General features: G+C 43.1%; 1 protein-coding gene and 1 long non-coding RNA gene across 2 annotated transcripts in view; one reads left to right on the top strand and one right to left on the bottom strand.

Annotated features, from left to right (window-relative positions):
• Window positions 1–15,401, bottom strand: part of ZNF423 (zinc finger protein 423) — a 280,738-nt gene extending 265,337 nt beyond the window's left edge. Inside the window, exon 1 of the mRNA XM_069738512.1 lies at window positions 14,780–15,401. Within this exon, the coding sequence (XP_069594613.1) occupies window positions 14,780–14,819 (40 nt within the window). The 5' untranslated portion in view covers window positions 14,820–15,401. The remainder of the gene's footprint in view (window positions 1–14,779) is intronic.
• On the top strand, window positions 14,818–26,761 carry LOC138648702 (uncharacterized). The gene is made up of 4 exons (XR_011315178.1): window positions 14,818–14,925; window positions 21,134–21,241; window positions 24,703–24,783; window positions 24,887–26,761. It is a non-coding gene; the product is annotated as an uncharacterized lncRNA (long non-coding RNA).
• Window positions 26,762–27,335: the final 574 nt, after the last annotated feature.

Here is a 27,335-nt window from a genome sequence, read left to right as displayed (position 1 = left end):
AATGAGCGTGTGCAAAAGGTCATTGTGAAGGGAGGAAAAGCAAGGGTGAGCTGTGACATCAACTACTGGGAAAAAGTGGAACCTGTCAGCAAGTAGCTGTATAGAGAGGCGTTACTGGTCATTGTAAACCTGGCTCTGATGATAATGAGAGTGCTGAAAACTTTTTTTCTGAAAGAAGTATCGGTATGTGTGGATAGTGGACACTTCAAGATGACTTATTTTGTAGCTAAATACAGCTAGTAATAAGAAACTCCATCAGCGACTCTGCACTCCCGCAAACTGGTTATTAATATTTTCTGAGCACCAACATGTCCGGCAGAATTATCTTCAGCAATTCCATAGAAGCCAAAATATTTATCAGCCAATACACCCTCCGATCTCTTACATTACCAGAAACTCTGGACTATCAAATGGTTAACGACCTATGACGTGCATTTTTGTTATAGGTCATTAAAGGGAATCTGCTACTTAATCAGAATGCAGCATAATGTAGTGGCAGAGAGTCTGATTCCAGCGATGTGTCACTTGCTCAGAAGTTTGCTGTAATTTCAATACAATCAATGTTTTATCAGCAGGAAATTATCACTGCAGGACTAGGTATCTCGTGCCAAGCAGTCCAGCTAATCTGTGTAACCCCGTCCCCACCACTGATTGACAGCTTGTTTCATACCAGGCAGATGGTGGACGGGTTACATAGCCAATATCTCCCTGCAACTGCAAGCTCCGATCACTATAGTTTAAATATCACTATCGATCTCTAACAGCGACATTTATACATGTGAAGCGATTGCTGGAATCAGATGGGCTACGATGCCATCTTGGCCCATAGGAGAACAGTGATTTGCAGCTTATACTGCAATACTGTGGTATCTGCAGGCTCAAGTCCCCTAAGGGGACTAAACAAACTAATGTAAACATAATAAATGAAAATAATAAAAAATAGTTTATATTACTCCCATTTCTCCCTTCAAAAATAAAAACGATTACTAAACGTGTCTCAAAAAATTCGATCAAAATACACAATTATTTAAACTGTACGTTAAAAGCCAAACAATAAAAATAAAGAAAAAAAAAATCAGAATTACCATGTTCCAATCTTCGTACTCCCCTTCCCTCACAATACTGCAATAATAAGCAAACAAATCATATCAATATAAACATCAGCTCAGAATACAAAAAAGACCGACCCTTACACAGCTCCTTCGGCAGAAAAGGAAAAAAGTTACAGGTCTCAGAAAAATGTGACAAAATATATTATTTTTTAAAAACTTTCAGAATTTTCTCATCTTTTCAGAACTAAACTAATAAAAAAAAAACCTGTAACTAAACAAGTCTTCTGGGCATAGAATGAACTCTGTAAAACAAAACCCAATATTCTATGGCGGTATTGCATTAGGAATTTCTTTCTTTCTTGTCCAGTACAATGTATGGTAACATGAATGGAGTCATTCAAAACTACAACTTGTAAAGCAAAAGCAAGCCCTCATATGATGGCAATGGAAAAACAAAAGTTGTGGCCCTTGCAACAAGAGCAGAAAACAGAAGTGCGAAAGCTAAGAAATTATTTTTTCCCCCCTTTTTTTTTTGGGTCTGTTTGTTTTTAAAGTTATATTCATTCACTTTATATTATCTATCTATTTTATTTATGTTTCTATTTACTATATATATATATATATATATATACTATATATATATATATATATATTCTTTTTACAAAGTGTGCACTTTAACGTATTCTCACATTCTGTCAACATCTATAACTTTTATATTTTTCCACTGATGGATGTGTAAGGCTAAGTGCACACGTTGCGGAATGGTGTGCGGATTTTTCCACACTGTTTTTGCAAAATCTGCAGGTAAACCCCACTACGGATTAACTGCATTTTTTTTTGTGCGCTTTTTGTGCGGATTCCACCTGCGGTTTTACACCTGCGGATTCCTATTGAGGAGCAGGTGTAAAACCGCAGCGGAATCCGCACAAAGAATTGACATGCTGCGGAATAAACAACGCAGCGTTTCCATGCGTTTTTTCCGCAGCATGTGCGCTGCAGATTTTGTTCTCCATAGGTTTACATGGTACTGTAAACTCAGGGAAAAGTGCTGCAAATTCGCAGAGTCAAATCCGCTGCGGATCCGCAGCAAAATCCGCAACGTATGCACACAGCCTTAGAGCTTATTTTTGTGGGACAAGTTGGTTTGCCAGTTTTTTGTTTGTTTTTTTTGTTCAAATTTACGTGATTTAAAATTTGGTTTAATTAAGTTTATATTGACATAGCACATATTTTTAAATATGCAGAAATACCAAACATGTTCATGGGGTTTGTTGTTTTTTTACTTTTGTATTGGGTAAAAACTTTTCTAATTATTTTGAATCCCCTTAGGCTAGGGCCACATTGCGTTAGTGCAATCCGTTTAGCGCTAGCGCTAGCGGATTGCGCTAACGCAATGTTTTTTATGGGGCTGCGGTCGGGGTCGCGGTAACGGGGATCTGCGAGAGCGGGGAACGGACCGCGGGCGCGCCTCGGACGCTGCAAGCAGCGTCCGCGGCGCGCCAGGAATCACCGGCGCGTCGCTAGCGCGTGCCGAACATGGCACGCGCTAGTGAAGCGTGTTCCCATTAGCATGAATGGGCACGTTAACGGCCGCGTTGCACGGCGTTAATTTCGCCGTGCAACGCTATCCGTTTAACGCGGTCCCATAACGCAATGGGAACCCAGCCTTAGGGGATTTGCACCTTTATTCGTAATACAATATCTACTATATAATTGTCTAAGGCTCACTTCCGTCTGTCTGTCTTTCTTTCTATCTGCCTTTCTGTCACGGATATTCATTGGTCGCGACCTCTGTCTGTCATGGAAATCCAAGTCGCTGATTGGTTGTGGCAAAACGCCCACGACCATTGCCACGACCAATCAGCGACGGGCACAGTCCGGGGGCAACATGGCCGCTCCTTGCTCCCCGCAGTCAGTGCCCGCTCCGTACTCCCCTCCAGTCAGCGCTCACACAGGGTTAATGGCAGCTTAACGGACCGCGGTGTAACGCACTCCATTAACGCTGCTATTAACCCTGTGTGACAATTTTTTACTATTGATGCTGCCTATGCAGCATCAATAGTAAAAAAATCTAATGTTAAAAATAAATAAAATTAAAAATCGTTGTATATACTCACCGTCTGTCGGCCCCCGGATCAGGAACAGGCCTTTCCCACTCCTCGCGACGCCCCGGTGACCGCTCCATGCATTGCGATCTCGCGAGATGATGACGTATCGGTCTCACGAGACCGATACATCATCATCTCGCGAGACCGCAATGCACTCTGGAGACCAGAGTGCACTCTGGATCTGGGGGCCAACGGAAGGTGAGTATATAACTATTTTTTATTTTAATTCTTTTTTTTAACAGGGATATGATGCCCACTGTTATGGACCTGGTGGTTAGGAGCACCCGGAACGACCTGATGGTTAAACTCACACAGGACAAGCTCTGGGAAGTGGGAGCTCTGCTGACCGCAACCCCTAATCCTATCACACAACTAGAAATAGCCGTGGAGCGTACCTAACGCGACCTAGACGCCTCTTCACAGCCTAAGAGCTAACTAGCCCTAAAGATAGAAAATAAAGCCTACCTTGCCTCAGAGAAATTCCCCAAAGGAAAAGGCAGCCCCCCACATATATTGACTGTGAGTTAAGATGAAAGTCACAAACGCAGAAATGAAACAGGTTTCAGCAAAGGGAGGCCAGACTTACTAAACAGACTGAGGATAGGAAAGGTATCTTTGCGGTCAGCACAAAAAACTACAAAAAGACCACGCAGAGGGCGCAAAAAGACCTCCGCACCGACTCACGGTGCGGAGGTGCCACTCTGCATCCCAGAGCTTCCAGCTAGCAAGGAAAAATCATGATAGCCAGCTGGACAAGGAAACAATGAACAAATAATTTAACTAGCTGGGACTTAGCTTCTGCTGGAGTAGACAGGTCACCAGAAAGATCCAAGAGCGAACTGAACCAGTACAAGAACATTGACAGCTGGCATGGAGTAACGATCTGAGTGGAGTTAAATAGAGCAGCCAGCCAAAGAATAACCTACGTCACCTGTGGAAGGAACCTCAGAAGCAGCAGCTCCACTCACAGCCACCAGAGGGAGTCAACTCGCCGAAGTACCATTCATGACCACAGGAGGGAGTTCGATAACAGAATTCACAACAGCCCACATTGCTATATACTACGTGGGCTGTGCAATATACTGCGCGGGCTGGGCTATATACTGCGCAGGGCTGGCCTATATACTGCGCGGGCTGGCCTATATACTGCGCGGGCTGGGCTATATACTGCACGGGCTGTGCAATGTACTACGTGACCTGTGCTATACGCTACGTGGGCTGTGCAATATACTACGTGGGCTGTATAATGTACTACATGACCTCTGCTATATACTACGTGGCCTGTGTTATACACTGCGTGCGTGGTACTACGCGGGCTGTGCAATATACTGCGTGGGCTGTGTTATATACTCCGTGGGCTGTGCTATATATTCCGTGGGCTGTGCTATATATTCCGTGGGCTGTGCTATATATTCCGTGGGCTGTGCTATATATTCCGTGGGCTGTGCTATATATTCCGTGGGCTGTGCTATATACTACGTGGGCTGTGCTATATACTACGTGGGCTGTGCTATATACTACGTGGCCGGCCGCGAACAATCAGCGACAGGCGCAGTCCGGCTGCGAATTGGCGCGGGATTTGAACCACGCTTCGCTAATTGGTCGCGGCCGGCCGAATCCTGTGTATTCAATGTATTATTCTAAAATCTTCATAAATAAACTACATACATATTCTAGAATACCCGATGCCTTAGAATTGGACTACCATCTAGTATTATAATTACAATTAATTATAATTATTATAATACAATATTGCAAAATATAGTGAAATTAATGTTATCCAATAACGCCCTGCTGACAGAGATTCATAGGAGGACCAAGATAACAGCTCATGATGGCAACCAAGACATTAGAGTGATTGATCGCTGCTGCTTAACCATGTAGGTGCCACTATCAGAGCACAGGTGCCAGCTTTCATACATGCAGACTCCTTCCATGATGTACATTAACATCCAAACACGCCAAGAACTTAAACTAGGATAAAAAATGACCAGTTGCCTCCCCGAACAGTAAAAAATAAAAAAAATAAAAAAAATTTGACACTGTCCAATCAGTGCTATGTAGGGACACGGCTCTTTGATAAGTAAGACTAACATAGGAACGATGCAACATAGGAGTCTAAGAAAACAAACTCAGAATTGTTATTTCATGGCAATACACAAGTATTTGGTAAAAGAAGAAAGTTGTCCGATTCCCTTAGTGCCAAACCACGTGAATTACTGTAGTGGTGGATGAAGCAACTCAGAGCGAATAAGTATATGTGCAATATTAATTGCTGTCACGATGTGACGGTCTTCAGTAAGTAACAGGGTCCTCAAACTGTCCTTGGAACTGGGATCCTAACAATCCCTATCTAGTGGGTACTCTTGAAGGTAGAGAGGCCTGGGTCTCCAACCTGTCAACAGAGTCCCAGCGCAGAAGGTCAAATACCCATCAGCAGGAGCTGTTTTATGACAGATGCGACTCGCACCTAAACCACGAATTGACGAAATAATTAAATAATCCTGAAATTCTTAGAAATGTATAACAATAATTCTTAGAATGCGATTTAAAGAGGTATTCCTTCCACATAAAGTGATGGTATAGCGCTGGGATATCATCAATTCCGGTGGGTGAGGATTCTACCTTTGTGACCCGCGCGGATTTTGAGAATTCAGGCGGCTCGGAGTATCGGTGTGCGGGGAAATGGAAAAAGAATGCGAGAGTGGGCCTCTTCACCCCTGGCATCAGTGAGGGTCCCAAAGGTCAGACCCCTACCAATCATTAAGTGATGCTTTGACTTTATTAGATGGGGAAAATAAACACTAATTTTCCCAAAGATTATCACAAGACATAGCACAAGGAAAAAGGACAATATTATTCTGCATGATCACAGCATGGACAGCACAGTGAAAGTTCAGATTATTAGTTTTTTTGGGGAGGCAAAAATAAGTCCCATATCTTTGCGTCTAAAAAAGAAAATGTCTAAATGAATAAATAGCGGTTACTTTATGATCAGTAAAAGAGGAAAGCTCAGGTAGACCACATAGAACTGATTTGTTTTTGAAACAGTCTGTTACTTAGTTTTGATAAAAATTTGCTGTTAGAGTTATATAACGTAATCCAAGTCTATATAGGTATATAGGTATCCCACCAGATGAGTATGCAGCTCTATATGCACAAAATATCACATAAGGTATACAAAAAGTGCATAACATTATATATATATATATATATATATATATATATATACATACATACATACACACAGTATATGCAAGTAATAATTATATATATTAAAAAAGACAACATTCACTACCAGACACAAAGAACAGATCGACTTGATGAGCAAGAAAATGCCAAAAATTAGAATGAATACAACTAAAGCTCATGTAGATCAGTATGGTAATAATAGCATTCTGCATTGAAGATAGATACTCAAAAAATATATATTCAATAGCCGAAAAAATTACAATGCTCAAAGAACAGAGTCCTAAAAACAACGGTGTTCTTACCTAGAAGAAATGTACCAGACGTGCGTTTCGCATATAGCTTCATCAGGGAATTTCCTGACAACACAATATGTGAATCATACATGAAGTGCATTTCTTCTAGATGAGCATATATTAACCACTGTGTTTATTCTTTATTCTCTAACACTCCTTTACCATTATTTTGTCTGACCTTTTTGCATCGTACATTTTCGGGCTCCTGAATAGATACTCCAAAGTACTAATTCTATTTATTTCTTGCTCATCTTGTTGACCTATTCTTTGTACCTGGTACTGTTTGTTGCTTTATAATGTACAGATATATATTTTAGTCATGTATTAATACAAATATATGTTTGTATATATATATATATATATATATATATATATATATATATATATATATATATATATATAGTTCTGCACTCATTTTTCATGGGATATTTAATAAAGTCACACATTACACAGTATATATACAAGAAATTAAAGGTGCAGGCTGCCCCAAACCTTCAGTTTCTCAAGTTAGACCGCTGACCTAATTACTACATTGGGGGGGGAAGGTTTCATATTACCACTTCCTCCTATGAGTAGTAGAGACATAAGTAAAGGCCCCGTCACACATAGCGAGATCGCTAGCGAGATCGCTGCTGAGTCACAAGTTTTGTGACGCAACAGCGATCTCAGTAGCGATCTCGCTATGTGTGACACGTACCAGCGATCAGGCCCCTGCTGTGAGATCGCTGGTCGTGTCGGAATGGCCTGGGCCATTTTTTGATCGTTGAGGTCCCGCTGACATCGCTGAATCGGCGTGTGTGACGCCGATTCAGCGATGTCTTCGCTGGTAACCAGGGTAAACATCGGGTAACTAAGCGCAGGGCCGCGCTTAGTAACCCGATGTTTACCCTGGTTACCATCCTAAAAGTAAAAAAACAAACGCTACATACTTACCTATCGCTGTCTGTCCTCGGCGCTCTGCTTCTCTGGTCTGGCTGTGAGCGCCGGTCAGCCGGAAAGCAGAGCGGTGACGTCACCGCTCTGCTTTCCGGCCGCTGTGCTCACAGCCAGACCAGAGAAGCAGAGCGCCGAGGACAGACAGCGATAGGTAAGTATGTAGCGTTTGTTTGTTTTTTTACTTTAACGATGGTAACCAGGGTAAACATCGGGTTACTAAGCGCGGCCCTGCGCTTAGTTACCCGATGTTTACCCTGGTTACCGGGGACTTCGGCATCGTTGGTCGCTGGAGAGCTGTCTGTGTGACAGCTCTCCAGCGACCAAACAGCGACGCTGCAGCGATCCGGATCGTTGTCTGCATCGCTGCAGCGTCGCTATGTGTGACGGGGCCTTAAGTCTGCGGTCCACTCCATTATCTGCAACTCTAGTGACAGACATAATTGTTGATAACTTAAATTTGTCAGTAGGATGTCACCATTTAAATCATTTATGTGTACAGTATGTAGCTCTTTCTAAGTCGAGTCCAGCAATACCTGTACATGGTCAGTCCGTTCCTCCGTATCTGAGAAATCAGCTTTTGAAATTATATGCAAATGACTATGGTAGATCTAAAGCCTTGGTCATTCCAGCTCTATTCCCCGCCCATAACCACCGGCTCCTGCTTGACTGATGATTCCTTTGCCTGAAGTCGCACAGCATACAAGCAGGAGGCGGTGGTGCTGGATGGTGAATAGAGCTGGAGTGACCAATGATTTCGATCTATCATTTCCATATCAATTCAAACACTGATTTCTCGGTAAAGGAGGAACGGGCTGGCCATGTACAGGTATTGCTTGACTAGTCTATAAATACTTTTGGGGTGGGTGATATCCTGCTGACAGATTTCCCTTTAATTACTCATCAAGTAAAATCTCAGGGCCGATTTTGCCTTTTATTATCTATGCTGTTGCTCCGAAGATCCATTTTAGTTTAAAAATTGTAATATTTATTAACAACAAAAAAAAGTGTGCTACTATACTAACAAAATGACGACTACAATCTGCAACAATGTAACCAATATATCTCATTTTCTTTTCCATCACCTCCTAGGTAGTCTGTAATATGCCTTCAAGCTGAAAAATGTTACAGCAAAGTCAAAAATTGGTGCCACCTTGTAAGAATTGCCCCCTTATTAGAACATTTTACAGTCTGCATGTTGCCCAGCAAATGTAACTTTCTCACACGATTCCTAAAAGACGGGAGAACTTGGCTAATAAAAACACTTACAAGCTAATCCTTCCAATACTCGTTTATTTTAGATTGGCCAACGCTTGTTTATCCCCTTCGGGGACCTGGCGACTTTTCATTTTTGCGCCTTAGTTGTCTTCTCCCACTTGAGGGCTTGATTTTTTTTTGCAGGAAAAGTCGTAGTTTTGAATGAAACCATTCATTTTACCATCTCATCCGCTGAAAAATGGCAAAAGAAAAATCCAGTTGTTAAAAAAATGGCAATGACGCCACAGATCCCTGTCCAGAGCCTCTCATCCTAGTCAAACCAGATCTCATACTTTGCACTGATGAGGGGTAACAGCCTGAAACACCATTCTGGTTTGGCTTTTATCCTAGGTCATACGGCAAGGCTCATTAAAGGGTCGATATTGACTTTTAGGATTGTTACTTCATATAGGTGGCGCTAGAGTTCTAGCCCTCTTCCTCTCTGAAGAGACAATTTGCATATTATATACTGATGTAAAAACCTCACCAGATACTCGACGTGTGCACGCGGCCTAGCACCATTTTCAGCTACATATGACAATTTAATCACTCTTCATTGACTTTTGGGGAGGAATTGCGGTGAATGAAAACCAATAAATCTATGTTATATTTTGATAGGCCCAACTTTTATATATATTTATTTTAAAACTGAAAAGAGGGGCGATTTAAGTTTTTATATTTTTTACCTTACTTTTTAGAATCCCTTAGAATACATAAATTCGCAGTCACAACTAAGCTCGAGAGGAGGACCAATACGTCGATGACATTAACCCTCAGGAGGCCCCCAGCTACCATAATAACCCGGTGACAGTGGGGGTCCAATGGGTGCCGTTATACACACACAATGGCTATCGTGCTATCTAAATGTCAATGTGATTGACAGAGGCATTTATATAGTTAAACAGGGTATAGACGGATGCCAACTATGCTTTACAGCTCTGTATGGAGAGGTGCAGCTCCGGTACTACTTCATGCACCCTAGCCATGATCTACATGTTCCACAGGTTACACAAAGGGATTAGAGGGAACTTTTCTTATTTGTGCTGCATGCATCATTCTGGTTGAATTATTGAAGCCATATATGTTTTATTCTATTATTATTATTATTATTATTATTAGGTTATTCCTGCTACTCTCCTGAGTATTCTTTTTTTTTTTCTTAATTCCTTTAGCAAATCCTCCAATATGATTGCAGAGATATGCGCCTTTTAATTTAGTGCTAATTTTTAAGGGATGTAAGTCACAGGGTGATTATGCAGAGCAGCCTAAAGACACGCCCCTGAGGATCTTGTTAGCGACGCCCCCTTGTGCAGACAATAAGAATTAGCACTAAATTAACAGCCCATGTCTCTGGCAAAACCAAGAAAGAAGAAAACATGGACCTACTGTAGAATACTCAGGAATAAAATAGTCACTTTTTACCTACTGACAGGTCCTCTTTAAGGTCTACCTGTGGTGTTCTCCTACTTTACAGAATACTACATTCATTCCTATAGAGGATAAAAGATAAAATATTAAAGCTGGTGTGTAATCAACAGCTAATTAACAGCTAACTATAAGGGAACCTGTCATGTAGATAATGGTCTCTGATCTGCGGCAGGATGTTACAGAGCAGGAGGAGCTGATCAGATTCATGTATTTTAGTCTTAGAAACGTTTCGGCAAAACTTACATTTTATTAATTTAAACCCTTCTTGTATACATGGGAGTCCAGTGGGCGGTACCAGTCAGTGATTGACAGTCTTCCCTGTATGACTGTGCATGCAGAGATAGCTGTCAGCCACTAGCAGGACCGCCCGTCAGCCACTAGCAGGACCGCCCGTCAGCCACTAGCAGGACCGCCCGTCAGCCACTAGCAGGACCGCCCGTCAGCCACTAGCAGGACCGCCCGTCAGCCACTAGCAGGACCGCCCGTCAGCCACTAGCAGGACCGCCCGTCAGCCACTAGTAGGACCGCCCGTCAGCCACTAGTAGGACCGCCCTTCAACCACTAGTAGGACCGCCCGTCAGCCACTAGTAGGACCGCCGGACAGCCACTAGTAGGACCGCCCGTCAGTCACTAGTAGGACCGCCCTTCAACCACTAGTAGGACCGCCCGTCAACCACTAGTAGGACCGCCCATCAGCCACTAGTAGGACCGCCCGTCAGCCACTAGTAGGACCGCCCGTCAGCCACTAGTAGGACCGCCCGTCAGCCACTAGCCGGACCGCCCGTCAGCCACTAGCAGGACCGCCCGTCAGCCACTAGCAGGACCGCCCGTCAGCCACTAGTAGGACCGCCCGTCAGCCACTAGTAGGACCGCCCGTCAGCCACTAGTAGGACCGCCCGTCAGCCACTAGTAGGACCGCCCGTCAGCCACTAGTAGGACCGCCCGTCAGCCACTAGTAGGACCGCCCGTCAGCCACTAGTAGGACCGCCCGTCAGCCACTAGTAGGACCGCCCGTCAGCCACTATTAGGACCGCCCGTCAGCCACTAGCCGGACCGCCCGTCAGCCACTAGCCGGACCGCCCGTCAGCCACTAGTAGGACCGCCCGTCAGCCACTAGTAGGACCGCCCGTCAGCCACTAGTAGGACCGCCCGTCAGCCACTAGTAGGACCGCCCGTCAGCTACTAGTAGGACCGCCCGTCAGCCACTAGTAGGACCGCCCGTCAGCCACTAGTAGGACCACCCACTGGACTCATGAATAAAGACACCAGGGATTTCAATAACTAAAATGCAAGTCATAATGAAAAATAAATTTAAAAAAAAATTAAACCTTTTCCAACAAAACTATTTAATTTTGCTGAGCTTCTTCTCTACATCATGCTGCCCAGAGATCGCACTACAAATACAACCAACAAGTCCTTAACAACAAGAGTCAAAGGAATTTTATTTGCTGCCTAAATCTTCGGTCTTCTCTGCTGGAAATGCTCATAGTACATATGACGGACAATACGAGGTGTGAACTAGGGCATGGAGGTCCAACATTGTCCCCAGACATTACCCCCATCATGTGACCACAGTTTAGGAATAGACATTACTCTAGACGTCAAGGAGAACATAATAGACTTAAACTTTAGCCTTTTTTTTAGGTAGAAAACAATTTAAAGTTTGTCACCGAGTGCAACATTGCAGCTGTATAGACTTGTGCTGTGTCACAGTGCCTGATACATATGTTTATAGTTGTAAGTCAATGTTTGTTTACGCTTTATAATAGTAAACACAAAATAAACAAAAAAAGAAAATGTAACAAAACAAATCAACACAAACCAATCAGACCTTTGTATCACTGCAGATATCGCAGCAATCAGTGACTGCAACAAATCAAAGAACTGAAGATTCAAGGGAACTCGTCATAGAAACGAACGACAAGAAGTAATAGCAGAGACTCATCACTGGATGCAGTGTCTCCCTGTAAACTGTCAGCTCACACTGGGAAGAGGCAGACCAAAGTGCTCGTCAATGGGATTAAAGGGCTTGTCCAGAATTTACTTGATTTTGCTCCGCACACTCACATGACCGATGCAACCAATCACTGCCATCAGCGGTAATGTCTGCATGTACAGTACGAGACAAGTAAACAAAGACCACCGAGGACCACCAGAGCGGAGAGGGATTTGACAGGTGATTATTGGTTTCCATTTTTATTTTTTTCCCCTAACAGAATATATTTTAAAAAAAACTACTCATCACCCTCTTAAAGGCACTTCCAGATATACAAAATATTTTATATTTTTTATATGATTTACTTTGTATCTAAACTTAGTATCCCTTTAAATGATGAAGCAAAACATTAATTACTCTAATGTTCTATTTACTAATGTCTCATAGATCACATAGTAGATGGCAGCTGCCTGACCTTCCCCCCCTGTGCAGGATCCAGATAGAAAGATTAAAGTATCCATTATTCTAATCATTTATCTGATGATATCGGCCTAATAAAGGAGATGGATTTTTGATAATGAAGGAAGAGAAGTGATAAATAGAGGAAATGTATCATAGATAGAGATAATTAGATGCGTGATAGATAATTGGTCTGTTAATGATGGAGAAAAGATAAAAATAATAGATAATAGATAGATAATAGATAGATAATAGATAGATAATAGATAAATAATAGATAGATAGATAATAGATAGATAGATAATAGATAGATAATAGATAGATGATAGATAGATAGATGATAGATAGATAGATGATAGATAGATAATAGATAGATAGATAATAGATAGAGATAGATAGATAATAGATAGATAGATAGTAGATAGATAGATAGATAATAGATAATAGATAGATAGATAATAGATAGATAGATAATAGATAATAGATAGATAGATAGATAATAGATAATAGATAGATAGATAGATAATAGATAGATAGATAATAGATAGATAGATAGATAGATAGATATTAGATAGATATTAGATAGATAGATAGATAGATATTAGATAGATAGATAGATATTAGATAGATAATAGATAGATAGATAATAGATAGATAGATAGATAGATAGATAGATAGATAATAGATAGATAGATAATAGATAGATAGATAATAGATAGATAGATAGATATTAGATAGATAGATAGATATTAGATAATAGATAGATAGATAATAGATAGATAGATAATAGATAGATAGATAATAGATAGATAGATAGATAATAGATAGATAGATAGATATTAGATAGATAGATAGATATTAGATAATAGATAGATAGATAATAGATAGATAGATAATAGATAGATAGATAGATAATAGATAGATAGATAATAGATAGATAGATAATAGATAGATAGATAGATATTAGATAGATAGATAGATATTAGATAATAGATAGATAGATAATAGATAGATAGATAATAGATAGATAGATAATAGATAGATAGATAATAGATAGATAGATAGATAGATAGATAATAGATAGATAGATAGATAGATAATAGATAGATAGATAGATAATAGATAGATAGATAATAGATAGATAGATAGATATTAGATAGATAGATAATAGATAGATAGATAATAGATAGATAGATAATAGATAGATAGATACCGTAGATGGAGATCTCACTGATAATTAGAGATAATAGGTAATGTATGTTTATAAAAGGGCAACAGAAATACATAGCTCAATAAATCATGAAAGATGTTAAGATTAATTTGGATAGATAGATAATAGATAGATGGGGCAGCAGCACTCAGGGACGGGACAGCAGCACTCAGGGACGGGACAGCAGCACTCAGGGACGGGACAGCAGCACTCAGGGACGGGACAGCAGCACTCAGGGACGGGGCAGCAGCACTCAGGGACGGGGCAGCAGCACTCAGTGACGGGCAGCAGCACTCAGGGACGGGACAGCAGCACTCAGGGACGGGACAGCAGCACTCAGGGACGGGACAGCAGCACTCAGGGACGGGGCAGCAGCACTCAGGGACGGGGCAGCAGCACTCAGTGATGGGCAGCAGCTCTCAGTGACGGGCAGCAGCTCTCAGGGACGGGCAGCAGCTCTCAGGGACGGGCAGCAGCACTCAGTGATGGGCAGCAGCTCTCAGTGATGGGCAGCAGCTCTCAGTGATGGGCAGCAGCACTCAGTGATGGGCAGCAGCACTCAGTGATGGGCAGCAGCCCTCAGTGACGGGCAGCAGCTCTCAGGGACGGGCAGCAGCTCTCAGGGACGGGCAGCAGCACTCAGTGATGGGCAGCAGCTCTCAGTGATGGGCAGCAGCACTCAGTGACGGGCAGCAGCACTCAGGGATAGGGCAGTCCCACGCAGAAGGCAGGAGCTGCTCATGGTGCCCAGTGACGGGGCTGCAGACGGTCTCCTGCCCACGTGTCTGCTCAGAGCCGCACTGCATGCAGGCTACAGGCCGAGGTACGGGGCGACTTCCCAGCCTGCGGAGCCGCTGCCGGCCATCCTGCCCCGGGCCAGCCCCCTCCTCCACCCGCCTCCCAGCCCTTACCTTTCACCGAGCGGGGCTTGGCCTGTTTTCTCCTGGACATGTCCCCGGTGCTCGCGGGTCACTCGTGGGCCGGTCCCGGGAGTCCCGCTGCTGGTGCCGTGTAGCAGTGCCGCCGGCTCCCCCTTCGTGCTCCGTCACTTATTGTGGTAAAGTTCCTATTGTGTGGGATTGTGGCTCCCTTGGGTGCAGAGGGGGATGGAGGAGGAGACAGGAGGAGCACCGGTGCCCCCCACCCCAGACCCTGGGGGTCGTCACTGCTCCGGTGCGGCGGGGTAATACTGCGCGGTTGGTAATACGCTAATGCCGGTGTGCTATGTGCCGCCCCGCGGGTGCTGCTCCGGTGCCCCCATGCGCCGCGGTCCCTGCCCCGCAGCCGCCCCTATCTCATGCCGCCCGGCCGGCGCACTGCTCTTTGTCCCGGCTCCGTCCCCTCCTGCTCTCTCCGCCGCCGCTGCTGCTGCTGGGGCTGCACTGCAGACACACATAATAAAGCCAGGCTGGGCTGGGGACGGAGCGGAGTCCCAGCAGGGGGATGTGAGGAGTGGAGTCCCGGCGGGGGAGCGCTCTGATCCCGCAGGGAGCCCCCGCACAGCCTGGGCTCAATCACACACTGAGGAGAGAGGCAACAGCACCGAGCCATGGACAGCGCTGGAAATACAGGCAGGGGGCGGGGCCGGCCGCGGAGGGGCGGGGCGGCGGAGGCGTGCGCGGGGGGCGGGGCCGGCGGCGGAGGAGCGCGGGGGGGGCGGGGCCAGCGCGCCGGGCCGGAGTGCTGGGCGCTGTAGTCCTCCGCAGCCCTGCTGGATTTCGGAGATAAAGGGAGCTTACAGCAGCTTTGCCACAGTCTGAAGAACAGATCCATCCCATCATCATCATCCACAGCATTAACCCCTTCCCCACACGGCCACTTTCTCTTTTTGCTTTTTCTTTCATTTCCTCCCTATCAGCGATTTATTATTATTATTATTATTATTATTATTATTATTATTATTGTTTTCTGCAGCAGCTACACTTTTATTATTATTTTTTTAAGTGGTTAAAAAAAATTCAGAAATTCTTAAAAAATATAAAAAAAAAAAATCTTGCTTGTGTTTCCATGGTTGCCGACCCGTAACCATTAATGTACTTGTTCTCATTCCTACGGAGCTCAGAGTTTTCGTTTTACCGTTTCGGGCTTCTTGAGATCTTTTGATCATTTTTTTGCATTTTTTACTTATTTTTAAAGGGGCAGTCCGGGATAGAAAGTCATTTTCCTCCTTACTCCCTATCTGTTTTGTGCCATAATCTGAACTATTTTCTATGTTCAATATGTTTATTGTACTTGTCTATATTTAATAATAATAATAATAAATAATAATAATATTTGCCCCCTTTTCACATGTAAATCGCCATGGAATAAATGGCGCTATAAAAATGTATAATAAATAATAATAATAATATACATGAATTAACTACTCCCTGTCCCTCCCTAACTGCTTTTGATGATGCTTCATTAGAGAACAGTGCATGCTGGGAAACTAAAATGAAGGGTCATCAGGGGGTAGAGTCTGCGGTCACTGTCGCCTCCCCCTCCCTGAAGTGAAGCATCATCAGTGACGCTTGTTTCAGGGGAAGGGCGTGATGTGCACAATGACAGCGCGCGCTCTGTTGTCGGCTCAGATCAGCAGTAACAAGCCGACAACAGAGCGCAGCAGAATACCCAGAGTGCAGAGACCGGCGGCGTCACTTGCAGGGGTGATGGGCACAGAGACCAGCGCTGCCCCGCAAGTGATGTCACCGGTCTTCAACTGATCGGTGGGGGAGCCCCGGCCAATCACACATTGATGACTTAGCCTAATGTAAAAGTAGTGGACAACCTCTTTAATAAGAGCTCTATCACAGCAGGTGAGCCCTGCATAACCCCGCCCCCCACACCTGTGATTGTCAGCTTTCTGTCCATGTACAGACTACATAGAAAGCTGCCAATCAGTGGGGGCGGGGCTATACAGAGCTCATGAATATGGAGGACTAGCTGGCAGCAGGGTACTAGTCCTCTAGTGATGATAATCTCCTGCTTATAAACAGTGCTTTTGTCAAAACTACAGCGAGCAGCCCAGTAAGTAACACATGACTGGAATCAGGGTCTCTGCATCAGGCTGCTCTCATATTAAGTTGCAAAAACGCGGTGACCGATTCCCTTCACGTGTAACAACGTTACTTCCTAGTAACTTCCAAATTTAAAGACAAAATATTTTACTATGAAAACCAACATTAAAAATAAGCTTATCGAGAGACAGAAGAAAGAGAATCATGACCCCAGGTCAAAAACACAGCTGAGGCCAAACCCCAGTCCAAAATCACTAATATATTAGGTGCATAATACAAAAGAAGCACATACTGAGGATACAGTACCACTCTATGCAGTATATAGTGAGTAATCAGCAAGGAGGGGCTTTACCGACAACCATATACCTCGATCAGAAGACATCACCCCTGAAGGAGCCTTCTTTATATGGCGAAACACTTAGGGTCTGTGCACATGTTGCGGATTTGGCCCTGGATCCGCAGCGGATTTGACGCTGAGGATTTGCAGCAGTTTTCCATGCGTTATATTATATCATGTAAACCTACGGGAAACCAAATCTGCAGTGCACATGCTGCGGAAAATACCGCACGGAAACACTGCGGTTTATTTTCCGCAGTATGTCAATTCTTTGTTTAGATTTGGCAGCGTTTTACACCTGTTCCGTGATTGGAATCCGCAGGTGTGAAAACGCAGGCGAAATCCGCACAAAAGCCGCAGATTTTTACAATTCTGCGCAGAAAAATTCGCACACGAATCCGCAACGTGTGCACATAGCCTTGTGGTAGTTTTCCCCCAATGCATATGTAACACCCCAGGAAGCCGGTTGTTACAGTGGTATCGCCTTCCTCACAGGGTGATGTCATGCCTGGAAGCGAGGAAGATCCCTTTAACAGGTAACACATACACACAACACTGTTCTGACTCCAGACCAGAAGGGGGAGCTCAAGACCTGTTTTGAGGGTGGCTTCCCTATACTGGCTGGAGGAGGAGTTAGGAGTTCAGTCTAGAGGAGAACTGAAGCTGAGCAGACGTCTGGTTCTGCAGCTCCTGACAGAGCAGTCTGTAGGAGACTGTGAGGGGAGAAGAGGCAAAGGAGAGGAAAGATACTGGGAGTGGAGCTGCGACTGGGCTCACTCCAGAATCAGCGCAGAAACCGGAGGCCGGAATTCCGAGGTTGTGGGGGTAACTATTCCCCACAGCAGAAACCGGCGGGCAGGAGATTCCAAGTCTCCTGGCCACCATTACACCCGAAGGCACAGCAGCAGATAGAGCCTGGAGTCACCTCGAGAAGGGACGCCTGTAAAACGGCTCGACTTCCCTGCCATGCGGGTAGTGTCCACCTAAAAGGGACAAAGAGAGAGGACCTTGTGTGAAGCCTCAGGCAGCAGGGAACTACACCACAGCCCAGTAAGGAAGGCTTCCAACCCCACCTGGCCAGGGGATTCCGAATCGCTTCCAGGCTGGCCGGACCTCACCATCACCTGTGATCCGTACCCTGGACTGTGGCTGCATACTACCAGTAAAAGGTAAAGAGACTGCAACCTTGTGTCCTCTAGTTCTTTCCTGCACCTCACCATATATCTTCCTTACCAAATGCATCGGGAGAACTGGGGACCAAGTTCTACCTGTGGGGAGATATAGCACCTCTGCTGCATTACCATCATCCCTAGAGGACCCCTTTAAGCAGCGTCGGCCATCCCTGGTCGAGTACCACAGGTGGCGTCACTAACATTCCTACATAGACTTTATTTCCCACTACACTTTTCCCCTTTTATTGGACGCCCAGGGCCACGGACCGGGTCACTGCCACCGTGACACATCCCTTTAAGAACCGTTCCGGTTCCGAGTACCCTACGGTCCTAGAGGGTGATCCACATAGACAGGCGTGCATATCCTACAAGCCTTCCACATGATTAATATATACAGTTTGGCATAATCTATTACTGTTGTGGTAAAATCCCCTCCTTGGTAATTACGTAAGCTGCATTTATGAGCTGAGGTCATGATTCTTCTTAATTTTTTTATGTATTGTTTCTAAGTATTATTGTATTTGATAATCAAATGTTATTTTTTTCTATATATTTAGATGTTCAGCTTTTCTTTGCATTGCTACGTATTGTAATTTCACACACTGGCTGGCCCTCCATTACATCCATTTCTTTATGGTGCTGTGCACACCTGTAATTTACTCTTAGCCTATCAATGAGCTTTGAGCATCTATAGCCCTGTCATTGGTTTACTAGTTTTACTTCCTTGGATCATTTTTCGTAGTTAAAGGGGTTGTCCAGCCTTAAAATACAAGTCTGCAGTCACTCTATGTGACTGTAGACTTGCAAATCCTTATATCAAGTGTACTGCATTGTCCCGACACGCTGGGAGTGGGCAGTCATGTTACCCCAAGTGTGGACAACCCCTTTAATGACCACTGAATACTAAGAAAACTGTTAAGGATAATAGCCAGAGGGTCTCGTATATAACCACCCCTGTTACCAGGGGATATTGGGGAACTCACAGTGAGCGTATGGTATGTACACCTCCGAATCCAACCCATGGAATATATACTCCATACGGTCACTGCCAACTCCACAATAACAAAAGAACTGCTAGCTACCACCACCAATCGTTTATACAGGTTGATTGGACACCAGTTATGGCGTATGGTTCAAGGGTGCGGTTTTTAGAACAAGAGGAACAGAACTATTAAATATTATATATTTAATCCAGAAAGGTAGGCAGTGTTTATAAAAAGTATACAAAGATTATACAAAATGGGAACAAAACAATACAGTATAAACAATTACACAAGAGAAAAAGGAATAACAACAGAAAGTTACTAAACCTATTTCACGGAAATGGCTCAGAGCTTAGCGGAAGAGGTACTCCTTAGGAAAATGGACATAGCTACAGCAAGCTGTACCTTCTAGGACTGACAGATGACCAAACCCAAATTCTGCTTTTTGTTAGATCAAGGTTCCCCTTCGTGAGCTCATGTGGGGGCTGATTGTGGGATGTGCTGGGTCTTTCAGAATTTTATGAGATCCCCAACTTACAGGATATCAGCCAGTAGATATTCTCATTATTAAATTGGAGGGATTAGAGTCGCCTTATGGTGATGTGAGTGAATGCGTTATGTTCGTCTCTTCCATACGACGCTGAAAATATATCTCTCATAAATATTGGTCAATGCGAACCCCAATATTCATTACTGACCGCTGGCTTTAAAAGGTCTGGGAGCCGTTCTTTGATCAGAGGAAGCTTACGCCTGGGAAGCACACTTCCCTGCCTCTGCGTAAGTATCACGTCTTGGTGTCTTTTTCCCAGAGAAAACTTCCTGTTGTAATTACCTGGTCATGGCAGGAGGCCCCTACTTCAGTGTAGGTTGGTGTGTCAGTCTCACCTCCCCAGTCACAATTAATACCATATGTTTAATGTGAGGGTGAGCGATGCTACAATTAGAAGCAATCTAAGGCAGAGAGCTGGTTATCCGTGTCTATTTTTATCATCCGTTTGTCATCAGTGTGTGGTACATGTGTGAAGTTTAGTTTCTACAACAGTAAATGTAGAGAAAAATTAAAAATCCATACAAACAAATCCACGTGACCGCTCATACAGGAGAAGCTGGCGCTGAGAGGACGCTGCGAGGGAGCCGGGTGAGTATTTTATTAACAGCGGGCGGGTGCACAGGGGGTGGGAGGGGGGTGGGGGACAGGGATCTTTATTTTAAACACTTAAAAAAAAAAAAAAGGATTTTTCATATCTTCTCTCCAGCAAATGCTGCTGCAGAGAAGATATGAATGGCGGCTTCAGCACCAGGCTGGGGGGACAGCGCTTACTGTAGCGCTGTCTCCTGCATGGCACACAGCCTGCACATGGACAGCGTCCGTGTGCGGTACGTGTTTTACACGGACCCATTGACTTTAATGGGTCCGACTTTAATGGGTCCGTGTAATCCGTGCGCTCCCACGAACACTGACATGTGTCCGTGTTTTCCAAACGGACACACGGTCCGTGAAAACACGCTGACATGTGCAGAGACACATTGATTTTAATGTGTCTACGTGAGTCAGTGTCTCCGGTACGTGAGGAAACTGTCACCTCACGTACCGGAGCCACTGACGTGTGAAACCAGCCTAAAGCACACTGAGGGGTGGAATCATTACATATATAAGAAGTTATTAAAATGGATCCTTATTTGACTTGAGTAAACGATTAGTGTGACTAACTTTCTATCTACGTCATTATAAGTTTCATTTTCTTCATGCACTAATTTCTTCCATTTGGTAAATAAGGACACACAATCTCCTAGAGAAGGAATCCATACCGAAGACGCCAAAGCAGTCACTACCTGTCTGACCCACCTGGAAATACAATCATATGTTCTGGGACAGCTATATGAGGTGAGAATCCACTAAAGGCTCCTTGACTTGTTTTCAAGTTTAGAACTTGCAAAGTGAATTATTCCAAAAATCCATCATCTTGTTATTACTTTCTCTATTTAATAAAGGTGTTGTCCAACCCCAAAGAATCTTTTTTTTGGAGTGTATATATAGTAACGCTGATACACTGCAATGTATCCTATATCGTACAAGAGTTAATATTTTATCAATAATTTTTCATTTTTCCAAAAAAATTTACAAAACCAATTTTTTTAGGGACCACAGCATATTTGAAATGCCCAAAAGTGCCACTATTTAAAAAATTGCACCCCTCACAGTGCTTAAAACCACATTCAACTCTTCAGTTGCATCACAAGAATTAAAACAATGTGAAAGGAAAAAATTAATATTTTAATTTTTCCCGAAAAAATGTTGCTTTAGCCCAAAATTTTTACATTTTCACAAGATTAACAGGAAAAAGTGGACCATACATCAAGTGCAGTTTTTTCCTGAGTACACCAATACCCCATATATGGGGGAAAACTACTGTTTGAGCGCACGGCAGGGCTGGGAAAGGAAGGAGCACCACTTTACTTTTGAGGTGCAAAATTGGCTGGAATAGATAGCGGACTCTATGTTACATTTGAAGAGCCCCTCAAGGAATATATCTAGATGTGTGGTGAGCACCTTGAACCCACAGGTGCTTCACAGAATTTTGGAACATGGAAAATGGAAAAATACATTTTCCCCACAAAATTCTTGCTTGAGCCCCAAATTTTTCATTTTCACAAGGGTAAGAGGAGAAAATGGACCTTAAAATTTGCTGTGCAATTTCTCCTAAGAAACCCCATATGTGGTAGAAAACTACTGTTTGGGCACATGGCAGAGCTCACAAAGGAAAGAGCACCGTTTGACTTTTGGAGCATTAGATTGCCTGGAAGAGGTAGTGAAAGTCATATCGCATTTGCAGAGCCCCTGATGTGCCTAAACAATTGAAACCGCATTTTGGAAACTACACCCCCTCTGCTTCACAGAATTTTAAAACATTGGACTGTGAAAATTAAAAATTAAGATTTTCCCCCCAAAATGTTGTTTTATCACCAAATTTTTCATTTTGACAAGGGTAGTTGGAGAAAATGGACCACATCATTTGTTGTGCAGGGCTCGGATTCTTGATTCTTGAAGTGCACAATTGTCTGGAATAGGTTGTGAATGCAATGTCGCATTTGGAGAGTCGACGAGATTCCAAAACAGCAGAAACCCCCACAAGATACCCCATTTTGGAAACTACGCATCTTGAAAAATTCCTTTAGGGGAGTAGTGAGCATTTTAAAACCAAAGGTATTTCACAAAATAGTATAACATGCTGTTGTGAAAATGAAAAATTATACTCGTTCCACTAAAATTTTTAGTTTTTAAAAGAGTTAATAGGAATAAATGGACCACAAAAGTTGTTAGGCAATTTCTCCCGGTATAGCAATAACCAATAGGTGGCCAAAAACTACTTTTTAGGCACAGTGCAAAACTCAAAAGGGAAGGAGCACCATATTATAACACAGATTTCCCTAGAATTGTTTGTGGGTGCCTGTGAGGTGTCAGGACAGCAGGACCCCCCATAAGTGACCCCATTTTACAAACTACACCTCTTTTTACCTCCCTCTGGGAATTCAGTGTAGTGATGATTTTGACTCCATGAGTATTTTCCAGAAACAACCAGCAATGAACGATGCAGAGTGAAAATGCAAATCTGCCGTTGTAGTGACCAGTACGTTATAGTGCCCAGTATATTGTTCCCAGCTCATGCTTCTGGAGACATGGACCCCGTAAATTTAGTGGGCTCTCCTCGCTACAGTAATGCCAAACATGTGGATGCTAACTGCGGTTTCGGCATACTGTAGGGCTCAGGAGTAGGAGACATCTGGATTTGGAAGCACAGATTTCGCTGGATTTCTTTTGGTAGGAGCCATTCTACCTGTGTGGACACCCCCTTTATTTCTGTTAACAGGTGAGGCATCTGAATGAAAACTTGTTTTTGTGGGTTGAGTAGAAGCTTTTATTGGTTCACTTTTACCCTATGCTGTACACCTAGCATTTACATTGGGGGTGGCATCTAAATCTACAAAATATGTCATTCAGATGCAACCCACAAGGGATTCATTCAGTAACGAGGTAGCAGAGTTACTCTGTACTCTGTGTGGATTTTGTTCGGTATATGAATTTTAAGAGGTGCACAAAATTGTGGCGGACCACGCTTTTACGCATACCTAAAAAGACAGACACTGCCGGATCATAGGCCAGACGACATCCACAGTGCCTCCTTCTGCCTCGTTATAGGGAATCTTCCACCGGTGGTTCCGTCTGAATCCGGTATTTCAGAGACTTAGATGAAAACCCTGGTGTAGGCGCCCAACGTAGAGCGCAGGATAATGTTTGGGAGGCAGAATTAACAAATCAACAGCAGGTGAAGAATTAGTTTTATTTTTTATGCCGTTCCTCATGCAGTATAAGAGATTAGATTACGGTACTTTATTCTTTGGGTCGGTGCGATTACAGCGATACCAGATTTATATCAGTTTTTTATGTTTGGCTGCTGTCGCACGCTAAAAAAAAACTAGACTAGTTTTTGCATCGCCATATGTTGAGAACTATAAGTTTTTCTATATTTCAGCCAACAGATATGTGTTTTTTCCAGACCAAGTTGATGTTTTTATTGGTACCATTTTCCGACGCATAATATTTTTTGATTGCTTTCTGTTCCGATTTTCGGGAGGTAGAATGAACAAACAACAGCAATTTGGGATTTTTTTTTAATTTTTTTTAATACAATTTACAGTGTGGTAAAATTGCTAAGGCAGCTTTATTCTTCGGGTCAGTACAATTACAGCAATACCAAATTTTATCATTTTTTTTAATGTTTTGTTGCTTCTATACTATAAAAACAGTTTTATAGAAAAAATATTGTTTTGGCATTGCTTTATTCTGAGAGCTATAACTTTTTTATTTTTCAGCTGATGCAGCTTGTTTTTTTGTGGGACAAGATGACGTTTTCAGCAATACCATCTGTATTTACATTCATCTGTTTGATCGCTTTTATTCTACTTTTTATCCAGCAGTATGATAAAAAAAAAGTCTGGGTTTTTTTTAGTTATTTTTTATGGTGTTCACTTTAAGTGGGAAATTTCGGAACACAAGGATACACTGAATTAGTTTTTTTGGAATGGTCAAAGTATTCAGGATTGAGATGTTAAGATCCCATCTGCTATTCTTACCTACAAATATATCAGAAGCCAGTGGTAACCCCGACAGATGCTGATTGTGGTCTGTTAGGACCTGTTTGGATGAGCTGTTGTGTTCCGAGATAGCCTACGTTTTGTGCATCTATACATTTTTCATGTCATATCTTTACTTCATCTGAATAATGGCCTATTTATTCTTCATTTTATGCAAAATCCCTGTGCATTTTCCATACTCCGCACAATCAGCTGCAATCAGTGATGCTTTTGCAGTATGAAAACCTGAGCCAGGAATAGAAGCGGCTGAATGTATGTGGAGGACAAGATTAGGTAATGATTTAATTATGCACCAGGTAATTATATGAGGCTGCGCTAATAATTCTGTAATTGCTATTTATGAAGTGTTGCATATCAAACTTTAACTTGTTTGCAGAGATACACGTGAAACAAGACAGGAATAACTTCAGAATTATCTGACGCCGATGTTTAACGCTTTCATTGCCTGGAGAGTGGACCGGCCCACGGGAGAAGCGGAAAATCCTCTGGTGGGCCCCTGTATTTGGCACAATATACCTGAATCACTATGTACAGACAAAGGCAGCATCTTATTCATTTAACCAGTTCATTGTTATATACATTTGTGATTGAGGATAATGTCACACTGCCACGTAGTTGACAAGTGGGGCCCTGAAGATGGTTACTGATGGGCCCAGGTCCGATACAGTAGGACCTGAACAATATAGACATTAAAAATGACAGTCAATATAAAGTGGAACGCTCATACAGAAATTTGTTAAAGCAGATCTGCCACCAGATTTCAGACTACACACTGCATATAATAGTACATAGATCTCGTAGGCCTGAAGTGACTGGTGTACTTACTTTGAAAATCCTTGTTTAATCCTGACTTTAACCCCTTACTGACATCAGGCATAATAGTACGCCGCTGTCAGTATCCCTCCCTTTGATGTGGGCTCCGACGATGAGCCCACATCTTTCCGGGGACGTGTCAGCTGTTTTGAACAGCTGACATGTGCCCGCAATAGCCGCGGGTGGAATCGTGATCCACCCGCGACTATTAACTAGTTAAATGCTGCTGTCAAACTCTGACAGTGGCATTTAAATCACGCTTCCGGCCAGAAATATGCACACGGTGACTCCGTCACGTGATCGTGGGTCAACGGTGTGTTGACAGGACAACCTGGGGTCTCCTGGACACCTCTTTGATTGTCAGTGCTGCATGGCTGTGAGCGCCGCCCAGTGGTCAGCGGTCATAGCAAGTCAGCGATTCTACTACGTACAGGCTGATCATCCCCTCTATGTAGCAGAGCTGATCGGGTTGTGGGAGCTTCTAGTCTCCCATGGAGGCTATTGAAGCATGGCAAAAGAAAAAAAATGTTTTTAAAAATATAAAAAAAAATATAAAAGTTCAAATCACCCCACCTTTCGCCCATTTCAAAATAAAACAAAAAAACTCAAATACACACATATTTGGTATCGCCGCGTTCAGAATTGCCCGGTCTATGAATAATAAAAGGATTAACCTGATCGCTAAACAGCGTAGCGACAAAAAAGTCAAAACACCAGAATTATGTTTTTTTGGTCGCAACCACACTGCATTAAAATGCGATCAGAAGAACGTATCTGCACCAGCATGGTATCATTAAGAACGTCAGCTCGGCGCACAAAAAATAATCCCTCCCCCAATCCGAGATCATAAAAAATGAAGACGCTACAGGTATCGGAAAATTGCGCAATATTTTTTTTTTAACAAAGTTTGGAATTTTTCTTCACCACTTAGATAAAAAAGAACCTAGACATGTTTGGTGTCTATGAACTTGTAATGACCTGGAGAATCATAATCACAGGTCAGTTTTAGCATTTAGTGAACCTAGCAAAAAATCCAAACAAATAACAAGTGTGGGATTGCACTTTTTTTTTGCAATTTCACCGCACTTGGAATTTTTTTTCCCGTTTTCTAGTACACGACATGGTAAAACCAATGGAATCATTCAAAAGTACAACTCGTCCCGCAAAAAAATAATCCCTCGCATGGCCATATTGATGGAAAAATAAAAAAGTTATAGCTCTGAGAAGGAGAGGAGTGAAAAACGAAAACGCAAAACAGAAAAAAGCTCCGAGGGTTAAGGGGTTAAAGTCATATGCAGCCCAAAATGATACCAATAAAAAGTCAACATATTTTGCAAAATAACACGCCCTCTCATAGCTCTTTTAAGAAAATAGTTATGAGGGACTGTGGTGTGGTGACCCCCACTCATTAAATTCATGACGAACAGTGGTGTTCCTTACGCCACAAATTTTGTTCCAGTAACGGAGTTGGAGAAAGATTTGTGATATTAAAACCGCAAGTCTTGATTAATCTGGTCATCGCAATATAGTTTCTTATGTAATTTCTGACATCTTTATTCATGTGTCTGCTAAATCGGCAGTATGTATATTTGACACACTACAGATGCAGCCAGTTAATGGCCTTTCCTGGCTCAAGCACCAGGTCTTCCTTCTCCATTTTCCAGCTTCCTCTGTGCAAGTCTATGCCAGGCTGTTGTGGTAGCCAGGAAAGTACCACCAAGGTAATCATAAGCCTTTTAAGGCCAATTCCTGGTGTTATTGCACTCTCAGTTCTGCTTTCTCAAGTTTTGTTAACAAGCTTGTCTCTGCTATCCTGATGATGGCCACATTTGCAACTCAGCTATTCCTGTGAATAGCCGCATCTCTGCAAGCAAGTTACAAGTTCTCCTGTGTATCTCTAAGGCTATGTTCACACTTTGCGGATTTTGCTGCGGATTTTTCCGCAGCAGAATTCCAAAATCCGCAGTGAAAACCCATTGCGGTTTTTACTGCGGATTTATCGCGGTTTTTAC

The sequence above is a fragment of the Ranitomeya imitator genome, chromosome 9 (genome assembly GCF_032444005.1).
Source record: "Ranitomeya imitator isolate aRanImi1 chromosome 9, aRanImi1.pri, whole genome shotgun sequence".
NCBI lineage: Eukaryota > Metazoa > Chordata > Amphibia > Anura > Dendrobatidae > Ranitomeya > Ranitomeya imitator.
This window is presented reverse-complemented; position numbering and strand designations above follow the sequence as displayed.